The sequence below is a fragment of the Gossypium raimondii genome, chromosome 12 (assembly GCF_025698545.1).
Source record: "Gossypium raimondii isolate GPD5lz chromosome 12, ASM2569854v1, whole genome shotgun sequence".
In the NCBI taxonomy this organism is placed as follows: Eukaryota; Viridiplantae; Streptophyta; class Magnoliopsida; order Malvales; family Malvaceae; genus Gossypium; species Gossypium raimondii.
This window is the reverse complement of record NC_068576.1, coordinates 56,315,935-56,328,912: the sequence shown is the minus strand read 5'-3', so window position 1 is coordinate 56,328,912 and position 12,978 is coordinate 56,315,935. Positions and strand designations below refer to the sequence as shown.

At 32.1% G+C, this 12,978-nt stretch overlaps 1 protein-coding gene across 2 annotated transcripts; it reads left to right on the top strand.

Annotated features, from left to right (window-relative positions):
* The first annotated feature begins 6,221 nt into the window (after positions 1–6,221).
* On the top strand, positions 6,222–12,959 carry LOC105765567 (probable transcriptional regulator SLK2). Of its 2 annotated transcripts, none has more exons than XM_012584746.2 (10): positions 6,222–6,315; positions 6,958–7,980; positions 8,281–8,412; positions 8,623–8,671; positions 9,251–9,465; positions 9,549–9,617; positions 10,828–10,928; positions 11,253–11,346; positions 11,433–11,502; positions 11,753–12,959. In XM_012584746.2, exons 2-10 carry the CDS (start codon positions 7,054–7,056, stop codon positions 12,649–12,651), a joined length of 2,556 nt encoding a protein of 851 aa, XP_012440200.1. In that variant the 5' UTR covers positions 6,222–6,315; positions 6,958–7,053; the 3' UTR covers positions 12,652–12,959. The 2 variants fall into 2 exon arrangements, with proteins under 2 accessions (XP_012440200.1, XP_012440201.1); XM_012584747.2 differs by having other exon boundaries at positions 6,226–6,315; positions 7,242–7,980.
* Positions 12,960–12,978: the final 19 nt, after the last annotated feature.

The window sequence follows — 12,978 nt, the reverse complement described above, 5'->3', positions numbered from 1 at the left end:
TTGACAAATATTATAGTAGTTTAGTATCCATCGACAGTCAATGTTGATCTGACAGTCAATGTTGGAGATTGAAGAGGAACGTTGTTTAAATTTTAGTTCGTAGATTCATGACATTCAAAATTGTTTTATAAAAAAAAACTTTGATTGGTTCAAGCGGTGCGAACAAAGAAGGCTACACATCAACGATTTTAACAGTAATGTGACTTAAATGAAATCTTTCAAATAGTTTGATCACCATTTTATAATTTTTTAAAAATTGAGTAGTCAATATAAATTTATTAATAGCTTAGTAACTTTAGGTGCAATTTACCCAAAATATATTTGCGTGGCGTGCGTGAGCTTAGGTTTTAGGATTGGGACGGTGCAACTCACTTGGTTTGGACTTGAGACCAAACCAAAACCAGTTCAAGAAAGCCGGTTGTTGTTGTTTTTGTTTTATTGCTTTGTCCCAACTCCAATGAGAATATTTTAAAGTCTTTATAATTATAATTGTTTTTTATTTATTTCTTTACTATAACTAAAAATAATGATATTTATAATTTACGTAGAAAAATGTTTTCTTACGATAATATGTTTAATTACTATTATATTAATCCGAAATGTCATGTTTATATATATTATTAATTAACAGGAAATTAAAATATATAAAATTGTTAAATGAATAAATTAAAAATAAGTAAATACTGAAGTCTTTTTTTTTCTATAAAGTATGATATGTAGAATCATAAAACTTTATTATTTTTAAAAATTAATTAAATGACATGGTATTCAAGTTTAACTCAAAGAAATTTTAAATTAAATTTGGATTACTTGCGAGTTTAGTCGAGTTTTCAATTATAATATATTTTTATTATAAAATTGTTTTTCACTTTTATTATATAGAAAAGGTTTAAATACAAATAAGCTTAATTGAGCACGAATTCAAGATTAAATATAAAAATTGATAAATAAATTTAATTGAGCTCAGTACATAAATAAAGTATTGAGTTAAATTCAAGTTCAAAATTGATATTTAATCAAACTCGAATCAAATATCAAAATTGGCGCGATTGCACTTTAATTCATACTAATAAAATTTTGCATTCAATTCTTTCCATTTGGGTGATAAACAAAATTTTGCTCTACAATTATTATTTTATTTTTCTAAAACCTTGAAAACCAGCCAACATTCTTTAAAATGGTTTTATTGTTACTTATTGTAGAAGTAGCTATGAGTTTTAGACTGAGTCTATTAATGTACCAAAATTAATTACTTTTATTTTTACAATTAAAATTTTAAATTAATTACTACCCTTTATATATATATGGTAACATTGAAAATTAAGGGATAGTTTGTTATATATTAGCATATAATATTAAGTAATTTTATTATTAAAATTATATAAAAAAAGAGAGAGATGTTGGCACTCTTTTAAACGAGAATTAATGCAATTACATACTAAAAGTTTTAACAATTTTAACGTATTGGATGAATTAATATCCAAATTAACTCGTGATCAAGTTCTTCACAAAACCTTGAATGTGCTGGACTAATTTACTTAATTGAGGGATTAATTTGATTAAAATGGTAAATGAGAGTTTGGGGTGGTAGGTCTTAATTTTATTAATCTAGAAAATGAAAATCTAACCACCATTTAAATGATAAAGAAATAAAGAAGGGAATTGAAAGAGAACTAAGTAACTACCTTGGATGCAATGGGTATTTCACCTCATGTCCTGCTCTTAATTATATTTTATATTTTTATACTCAATTGGTTGTTTCAAATTTTTGCCATATTTAATGTTGGAACATCGTGAATTTCAATAAATAACTGCCCTACTTAATACATTAAATTAAGTAAATTAGTCATTATATGTTTGATCAGAGAGTAAATTCATCATTTATGTTTAAATTCCATCTATTTCTGTTGTTAAAAACTGGGGTAATTGCGGAATAATTAGACAGTGACACGTGTACTTTATGTTAATGCACGTGGATAAGTTTTTAATAGTAAAAATTGATATAATTTATAATAAGAGGATTAGTATGCTCTTTAATGAGATTAATTTGTCCATTTTTAAGTAGATGAAATAAAATATAATCTAATTTTCGATACAAAAATTCCCATCAAACTTTTACCTTTGAAATTAACAACAAATTTTGGGGAAAAAAAAACATTAGAAAAACCAAGAAAAGAGATTATCAGCCAATTATTGGAACACCATTCAACCAATTATGGTTAAATGTAACCTGAGTTGCGTATATAAAAGCCATGGAGTTTCGCTTTCAAAGGTTGTGTTATTTATTAAGTCTATTATGAAAGGTTTGACTTGTTCATTATTTTATATTTAAATTTTATGTAATTAATAAATGTAATTGTCTTAAAATTAGAAAAATTACAATAACTCACTGACAGGTTTGATATCAAAATTAAAACTATAATTCACATTAAATATACAAATGTTAATTATTTTAATTGTTGTAAAAATATTAAAATATCTTAAATAAAAATATATATAACATTTCCTCAAGCAGGTTTCCATTTTGATAAGATTTACATTTAATACAAATTTATAAATTTAGTCATTTTATTTATTTTTAATATTTATTTAATGATGTGTCATTATATGATTAACTCTAAATTCATAGATCACTCGTTATCACTTAAGCATAGTTTTTTTTCTGGGAAAAGAGTATAGATTATTTAAAATTGAATTTTTATATAAAAATTGATTTTTTTTATCATCAAAGGTGTTCTCCATTTTACGATCTAAGCATTTTAAATTTTGAACTTGATCCAAATACTTAAAGAATAAATTAATTATTTAGATAAAATTTATATTCCATTAATAAAAGTAATTCTAAAGCTTTGGCTACTAAATTTAACGGTATAAGCTTTGGCTATTGGGGTTTCGAAACATTCAATTTAAAACATTTGTTCATCTTTGGAAGAAGACTTAATTGATTACTAATTTATTTATTACTCGAGATCTTAATTACAATTCAAGAGCGTAAAAGTGATATTTAATTACTTTAAATAAAAATCGGGTTCACGATAATTAATTAATAATCATAACTTGATTTCCTAAAATTGAAACTAAATGTCATGCAAAATAAAATAAAATAAAAACAAAACCTAAATCCTAAATCTCATGCCACAGTTTAAAATAAAACAATACAACCTCTGAATAAAAAATAAATATCAGATATTAAGTATAAATATTATAGTAAAAACTCGTAATTGATATTTAAAATATAAAACAAAAAGAAAAATTAAAGGAAATTTATGAACATGGAAGAAGAACATATATTATCTATTGAAAATATCAAAAATATATAACATATATTATCATTATTCTGTTAACTTATATAACGTAAAAATATATTTTAAAATTTTTCAAATTTCAAACTTACAATAAATTCAATCAATGAGTCACAAGTAAAGTAATATGGTGGGTATTTATTTAGCGACAAACATGTCAAGGGGAGAAAAAAAGGAAAAAAGAAATCAACCTCAGTTCAGCTCATCATGTGACACTTTTTATGTGCAAATTGGGACACCTTCTGTGGTTTGATTTTGAGGTTGCCCCCCGACTTGTCTAAATCTTTTGGTTTTCTATATGATTAAATGCCATGTTCCAATTTATAAATTAATTGTTTTATCTCATCATTATTAGGCCAGCTTTTCTTTTGTCGCCAATGGCCTATGGAGACCGGGTCAATTCTTTTTAAGATGTTTTTATCCTTCACATTAAATATCGATTAGAGGTACTCATGGGCCGGGCTGGACGGCCCGCTCGAAATATAGGAGGGTTTGGGTAAAAATATAGGCTCGAAATATGGGTTTGGGCAAAAAATAAGGCCCGTTGGCACCACTTTTTTGGCCCGGCCCGATATAATAAATATATTTATTTTTTTAATTTTAAAATATTTTTTACATACTTTTTTAATTTTTTTAAATTTTTAAAATAAAAATGGGCCGGGCCGGGTTACAATAGTAAAATTATAATTTTAGGAGGATTAGAATTAAATTATATAGGGTTACAATAGTAAAATTATAATTTCATCATTTTTATAGTCTCTATCTCTATAGTTTTTAAAGGGTTAAATCAAAATTTTATCATTTTTGAATATCAAAATATAATTTTATAAATTATAAAGGGTATAAATTAACCATACGGCTCCGCCACTGGGTACAGAGGTGCTTTAGGTTTTATGTCAGATATGTTTCCCAAAAAAATTCTAAACTATAATTTAAATTATGATCTTCATTTTAAATTAGTCTCTAAATTTCAGAATGTCTCAATTACATCTTATGTCAATCATGTTCTTCCATTCATGAAACCATTAAATGATATATAAAATCTTATGTAACTTAATTTAAAATGGAAAAAAAGAAGGTAAAAATAAAAGAGAGCTAGAGGACAATAGTTTGTATGAAAGCTTCAAAACTTCAAAATCAAGATATGTATAACATCCATTTCTTACATGATTCATTTTAAAAAATTAATTTTAAATTATATCACATAAGATCTAATGTATATTTAACAATTAAGTCAATGATTTTAGTAATGGAAGGGCTTATTGATATAACATTGATAGTTTGAGGATATAATTAAAATATTTTAAAATTTGAGAACCAATCTAGAATAAAATTGTAATTTAGAGTTGTTTGATGCAATTTACTCATTATGTTTTAGTTTTTATACCATGTTTGTTAATATATATTCTAACTATGTAATTAGGTAAATTTTAAGTCTAATCAAGTAATAAAATTTAAAAACAATACATGGTATGTAACATGTTAATATAAGAAATGATTCAACAACACTCCTTTCGGTTTTAATTTTGAGAAAAAAGTCCAAAAAACAATCAAATTAATAAATGTTAGAATGTTAATTTTTTTAGAATCAAGATTTAATTGCGTAATATATAAATGTGGAGGTGAATTTTAAAAGTTTTATGGTCTATTTATAATTGAATGATAAAAAAAACTTACTAATTTAGTATTAAATATTATTTTAAATAGCAAATGGGACTACTATTAAGGCCCAACTGAGCTAAAAAACTCCATCCAGTGTAAACAATCCCTTCAATATTTGAATGGGCTTTGTGCATATGATTAACGCTTGTTGGCTGGGCTAGATACAAAAACAAGCCCAATGATATTATTTTTTTGAGACCAAGCCCAATAAATCTAAACAAAATTCAGTATTTAAATAATCCCAATAAAATTACCTTTTTCGTAAATTTCGGCACTTTTGTTACGTAATTAAATAAAAGGTAAGCACACACGTTATTTTTTTATATCTTCAATACTTAAATATAAAGCCTTAAAGAAAACCATTTTTAAAATGCGACACTTGAAATTGAGAAAAGTTACGTATTTTTGTACAAAAAATAAACACTTTTTCTACCTGAGCCTCAGCCAACAACAAAATGGATTAATTAGATTTATAGATAGACTTATTGGGATGGGCATTGAGGATCATTACTTACCATCTCAAGGGAACCATGAAATACGATCTATGTATATTTTTTGCAAGTTGTTCATATAATGGGTAATAATGTGTTGTTGTTCATTTGCTGTGACACCGACAGGTGATAATATCTTTCCTCCTCGAACGCGAAGCAAATAAAAGTTCAAGAGATATTATTTGTTTATTGTCCTTTTAAAATTTGATTATAAAATTAATACCAACGTGTCAAAATCAATTAATAAATTAAAATATGATTATAAATATCAATTTTAAACACGGCTACGCACCGTATTGCTTCTATTTACGATCCTTCCATTACACGTGGCGCTCTGATGATTTATCCCTATCCTTAACCGTATAATAATATAGTTAATTAATTAAAATTAATATCTAATCCTATATTCTCGAATCTCAAAAACACCTACTTTCAATATCCAATCAATTCCTCCCACGTCATGTTTTCTAAACTCGACTTACCCTATTCAACAAAAAAGCCTTACTCTACGTCAAACCACAGCAGATCATTTCCTGAAAGGTACTTACTTACTAGTTACCCATAACTCATGATCTATCAAACGAATTAGATTTTGCCACGTCAGTCACAAGCTCGCATCGCCACTGCGAGATCTAACACCGACTCGTTGGGTTGGACACGTGTCGGTAACTCAAACGACATATAAAGGTGACAAAGGGCAAAGTTACCGGTGCTACCGGTAATTCCCGCTAGGTATATAAACAGCTTCCTTGAAATATTTCTCCTTCTCTATCTACCATTTTTTTTTTCAAATTAAGTGATAAAAATTAAAAGAAAGTAAAGTTTCGCTTTTTTTTCCCCATTCCAGCTCGCGATTTGAGGTTAGTAGCTTCGTTTTGCTTAATTTTTTTTGGTTTAATCCGTTTTATTTAATTAAAGCTGTTTAATGATTTTATTAGTTCGATTCTGCTTCGATCGATCTCTAAAATAAGGAAAGTTTTGCTTTTTTTATTGCGAATTTTGTTTTATTTTGAAGTGATTTTTGCTTGCTATTTCTTGATCTTCTTGTTTAGCTTGCTATTAAGTCTTTAATTAAGGTCAATCTGGTTTTCTTTTTGGTCTCTCATTTTTCTAATTTGAGTTCGATAACACTATGGGATTTTGATGCTTGTGATCAATTTGGGTAAACTTTTATTATCAGTTAAGTTCTATGTATTGAGTGATTTGAACGTTTATTTGTGCTTTTAAAGTGAAAGGATTTTAAGTTTCGAGTATTCTAGTTAGTGATTCTTGGTTTAGTGAGTTGGTTCCAAAATTAGGTTTTTTTTTTTTTAACATTTGTGGGGATTAATCTTCGAAATTTTTTGGGTCTTTTTTTTTTCTGTGTTTCTAGTCTTGATTGATTTATCTGAGTGGAATAGTGTTAGCAAAGTTGAAACTTTGTTCTCTTGAAGCACGTGCAATTCAAATTCTAATTTTTGTCATCTGTTTTTTTTTTTCTTTCTATTATACATTGTTTTTAGATCTCTGCAACAAATTGTTGAGGGCGTATTTATTATTAGAAAGGCCTGGCTCTGGATAGCTATTTAGACACCGGCCACCAGGGGGCGGTGCCTCCAATGGCACCTTCTCGGGTGGCTGGGGGTTTAACCCAATCTTCCTCGAGTTCTGGAATTTTCTTCCAAGGAGATGGGCTGTCCCAGGCTGTAGTTAACTCTCGCTTGAGCTCACCTTATGAGAACTCATCTAATTCAATTCCTGGAACTGGGCGTCCTAATCTGGGTCCGGTTTCGGGGGATATGAACAGTGCGGTGTTGAACAGTGTGGCAAACTCAGGACCTAGTGTTGGGGCAAGTTCTTTGGTCACAGATGCAAATTCGGCATTGTCAGGAGGTCCCCACTTGCAGAGAAGTGCTAGCTTTAATACAGATTCATATATGCGATTACCAGCATCGCCCATGTCGTTTTCTTCCAACAATATAAGCATGTCAGGTTCATCAGTTGTTGATGGATCGTCTGTAGGCCAGCAGGGCTCTCATCAAGACACAAGTGTCCAACAAATGCAGCAGAGTCAGCTGCTGCAGCAAGGGGCCTCTACTGCTACGTCTTTGCCTGCATCACAAACTGGGCAAGTTTCACTTCCCATGGGTCCCCGAGTCCCAGGGTCCTTCATGCAAGATCCTAGTAATCTATCTCAGCTGCAGAAGAAACCCCGATTAGACATCAAGCAAGAAGACCTTCTGCAACAGCAGGTGTTGCAACAGTTGCTGCAAAGACAGGATTCCATGCAGTTGCAAGGTCGAAGCCCCCAGTTACAAGCTTTGTTCCAGCAACAGAGACTTAGGCAACAGCAGCAGCTTTTGCAGTCAATGCCACCATTGCAGAGAGCACACTTGCAGCAGCAGCAACAACAGCAGATGCAGTTGAGGCAGCAATTGCAACAACAAGGAATGCAGCAAGCAGCTGCAATGAGGCGCCCCTTTGATGGTGGTGTATGTGCCCGCCGGCTAATGCAGTACCTATATCACCAACGGCAAAGGCCACCTGTGAGTTTATTTTTTTACTGCCTCTCGTGTCAAAGTATCTTGAATTTTAATTGCTTTCATTTAACAGCTCCACTCCTCTTAAACCTGCATTTTTTTTGGGGAAAATATGTTCTGTGCTCTTATGCATGCTCAATTAGCTTCCTGCCTTCATGAAGTTTTTGCTTTTGTGTAAAAATCTACTATATGCTCTGATGCATACTTGGTTATCTTGTTGTTACCGACTTTTACATTAACTATTTTCAACTTGATAATTTGAGGTTCAAAGTTGTTGAATCCTGTTTTGTCTTCTTGATTTTGTAGGACAATACTTTTGCATACTGGAGGAAATTCGTTGCAGAGTATTATTCTCCTCGTGCAAAGAAGAGATGGTGTTTGTCACTGTATGATAATGTCGGGAGTCATGCACTTGGTGTTTTCCCTCAAGCTGCTATGGTTAGTCTTTGTGCTTCTTCCCTCTAGTTTTTAACACATGAAAATTATCTTTCTATCTTGAAGTTTAAGCCTTTTGCTAAGTTGTTTGCACTGATTTGGTAAAATTGCATGCATTCTTCTGTATAAATAATATCATCCTTCACTTGGCTTCGTAATTAATATGCTTGTCTTATAATAAGTAGTATCTGACTTTCTTTATGTAAATTTCAGGATGCCTGGCATTGTGATATTTGTGGGTCTAAATCTGGAAGGGGGTTCGGTAAGAGATTTATGAGCATTTGCTTTGTTGTAAAGATTATTCTTTTAGTTGACTTTGGTAGGAAATACATTTTAGAAATATGCTATGAAAAAAAGATGGTCCCTATCTTGTGTTTTTTTATAGAATGTTATCTGCAGTAAATTCATTACTTTATTTTCATTTTCATTTTTAACTCATTCACATTTCTGTGATTATAGAAGATCATTTTCTCTTTCTCTATGTATGGACATACTGGATAGATGAGAGAGATGGAATTTCTTTGAATTTTTAGGGTTATGGATTTTCTGATTCTTTTTCCTCCTTAAAACTTTTCTCAAATAAGCTCTCTCATTTTTTTTTTTGTTTTCTCAATCAGACAATATATTGTATACCAATGACTTGAAGTTAATATGTATCGATTCATAACATCTCTGGATTTATGGACTCCATTGTTTATGCTTATTTTATTAGTTAGAGGATATGTGCCAATGCTTGCGGCTTCTATCTGTGTTTTTACTTTAGAAGTTACTTATAATCACTCTTGCTACTTGGCATCCGATCATTTGATTCTGACCTAAATAAATACTCTTATATTTACAGAAGCTACTTTTGAAGTACTTCCCAGACTTAATGAAATCAAATTTGGTAGTGGAGTAGTTGATGAGCTTCTCTTTTTGGACATGCCCCGTGAGATTAGATTCCCTTCTGGAATAATGATGTTGGAATATGGAAAAGCAGTTCAGGAGAGTGTATATGAGCAGCTTCGTGTTGTTCGTGAGGGGCAGCTTCGCATCATATTCACTCAGGATTTAAAGGTTAACGAAATTTTTTTTTTCACATTTTGCAGTTTTATTGCTGTTATTTTAGGGAATAACCTATTGGCACTTTCCTTTTGCAGATATTATCTTGGGAGTTCTGCGCACGTAGACATGAAGAACTTTTTCCGCGTCGTTTGGTTGCACCTCAGGTACTAAAACTTGCATCTTATTAGCTTTAACTTATTATCGATGATTCCTCTGCAAATACACAATTACTCCTTTGCTATTTCTCTTGCATTTGTAAGAAATGTAATTTTATTTCTATGATAAATGTAACGATGCAAATTGTTTGGTTTACGTTCCTTAAGATGATTCTCTCTCTCTTTTTTTTTTTGTAGATATCAGACTCGTGTTAGTACTAGAGTTAATTATTGTTTTATATTAGTACACAGTTGTAGTTGAGTTTTCAAAGAAAGAAGAGAAATTGTATGAGTAGGACAACTGAAAGTCAGTTACTATGGCGAACATCTTTACTTGAATAATCAGCAAGTGATGTTATTTTATTCCTACCTTGTTTTCTTTATTTGGATTTGCCCAACACTGATGCCAAGTTGAGTAGAAGAAGTAGGGGAAAGAGATAGAATAGGCAGAAACAGTTAGGGAGGAACAAAGGAAATTGAGAGACAAAGAACTAGCGGAGGAAGCCTGAAAGATTTAATGGTAATTAAATCCTATAAAATGGAAACAGAGGAGTTAGAACTTTTTAGCAACGTCTTTGAGATCTGAAGGTAAAAGATTTTGGAGTAAATGAGGTGAAAAGTGAGAGGAGTAGAGATAACAAGCCTTCTCTACCTTATTTGGGAATGGAGAGTAGAGTAGAGCAGTGAAAGCTAGAGGGGTTTACGTGCTATTATGTTGTATATAAACCGTAACTAAAATAAGTTTTCAAAGGATTGTGAGTACTCTAATACAAACCCTTCCGATTGAGGTAACTTCCAAAATGAGGTGGATTTAGTTCAAATAAGATAGGTTAGGGATAAAAGAATCCAAACAAGGTAGGTTAAACCCTTTACTCCATTCTGCTCTACTCTATTTTAGCCGCTTCACATCCAAATACGACGTTAATATTGCTCTGAATATGTTGATAATATTAGGGATACTAACAAGAAAGCCCAAAATAATGTTATTGACTTGACGTTCACCTTTATCAGGACAAAGATTTACATTGTTTTTGTTGCTTTATTTTATTCCTATAATCTCAAAAATTGCATTCAGTATGTGTACCAGGTTTATGTATTCTGCCTCTGTTCAGAAAACACTTCCTAAAATCTATATTGGCTTAACATATTTGATAATATGCTCATTTGTTTAAGTTCTTTAAGGACATCTGATGCAACTTGAACCTCGTAAATTATGTAGGTAAACCAGTTACTTCAGGTTGCACAGAAATGCCAGAGCACAATATCTGAAGGTGGATCTGAGGGGGTTTCTCAGCAGGACTTGCAAACAAACAGCAATATGTGAGTTGATTTTTTACTAATATAAATTATTCTTTGTGATGAATAATGTCACATAGTCACTTACCAGATTCTTTTTGTTAGAGCCCTTGAGATTTCAAGAGATACTTTGCTCCAAAAAACGATTTCTTTTAAAATTGTAGCCGTCCTTGAGTGCTATTTAGCCAGAGGCATCCAAAAAGTTATTTTGGACGGTCTTGAACCCCCCTCCCTCTTTTTTTTTTTTGTTCTGTTTAACTCAGGTTTAAGTGAGTGCTTTTGCTATTACTGGTCATTGCTCGTTAGAATTTTGCTGATTCAACATGATTACATGGCTACTTCTCTCAGGGTCCTGACGGCTGGACGGCAGCTTGTGAAGAGTTTGGAGTCACAGTCATTGAATGACTTGGGTTTTTCGAAAAGATATGTCAGATGTTTGCAGGTAAAGTTTTAGCCTTTTGCATTTATATTTCAGTAAATAAATATTCATTTTTGAGTTTCCTTACAGTTTGGCATAATTTGTTATAGATCGCTGAGGTTGTAAGTAGCATGAAAGATCTAATAGATTTTTGTCGGGAACACAAGGTTGGGGCAATTGGTAAGTTGTGCATTTGCCTTACTGACCTCTAACATGTTGATAGTTTTATTTTGTTCATCAAACCAACTTGTTAAAATCATGGAATTGTACTTTATATGCGACTGCTTTTAACTCCAATTATAATGTGGCATGTTTTCATTTTTTATTGCTTTCAAGAATATAATAATTTCAAGCTTTCTTCTGTTGTTGATTGGGTGGTATTCAGTTAAGGCACATAATAATTTTGTTTGCTTAAAAACCACATTTGCAGATGGCTTGAAAAACTATCCTCGACATGCCAGTGCAGCCAAGCTCCAAATGCAAAAAATGCAGGAAATGGAGCAGTTAGCAAACGTTCAGGGTCTGCCAACCGATAGGAATACGCTGAATAAGCTAATGGCATTACATCCGGGAATAAACAACCCGTTAGGCAACAACCATCACATGGTCGGTAGAGGAACTTTAAGTGGTTCAGCACAAGCTGCTTTGGCACTTACTAACTACCAGAATCTGCTTAGTAGGCAGAACTCTATGAATTCAAACCCTAACTCGCTTCATCAGGAAGCCTCTTCCTTCAATAGTTCTAACCAGAGTCCATCTTCAAACTTCCAAGGGCCTGCTGCCATTTTACCGGGATCCATGCAGAGTCTGCCTGTTAGTGGCTTATCGAGTCCCCTGTTACCAACACCACAGCAGCAGCAGCAACAGCTTAGTGGTAACTTAATGCAGAAGAACCATCCACAGTCGCCTCAGGGTAACCAGGTTTTACAACAACAAATGATGCAACAGCTGTACCATGATATGTCTAATAACAATACTGCAGTTCAACAGCAACAGCAGTCCCTGAGTGGGCAGAATGGGAATGCTAGTGTGGGAAGAAATGGAATGGGATACGGTAACAACACTGCTGCTCCAGCTGCAGCTACCTCTAATGTATCCGGAAGTGTAGCAGGGCCTGCTCCGAGTCGAAGCAACAGTTTTAAAGCTGCTTCGAACAGTGATTCCTCAGCAGCAGGTGGCAACACTGGATTCAACCACAGAGCACCTGATTTGTCTCAGACTCTTCATTTGCAGGACGATATAGTTTCGGATATAGCTCAAGAGTTCCTCGACAACGGGTTTTTTAACAACGAACTCGACGATAATATTGGTTATGGCTGGAAAGCATGACTAACGTAATATGGCCCCAATTAATGGCTCTTCTGTCGGGTGAGTACCGGGCAAATCGATGTACAGAGCATTTGAAACAACGGCCCTTTTCTTCCCTATTGTTTTTTCTTTCCCTGCCTCTTCAATATGGCATTGTTGTGACATCACTTTGTGCTTTAAGTAGGGATTTAGTGATCATTTTCTTTCTTTATCCCCCTACTTTTTCAAGGTTTTCCAGTTTTCAAGTCTTGCAAGTGTAATCTATTGAACGAACTTGAGAACAGATTCTGTTTCTTATTAATCTGATGTTTTACATGTTTCACTGCCCACATTTATGTTTCTTTGCAA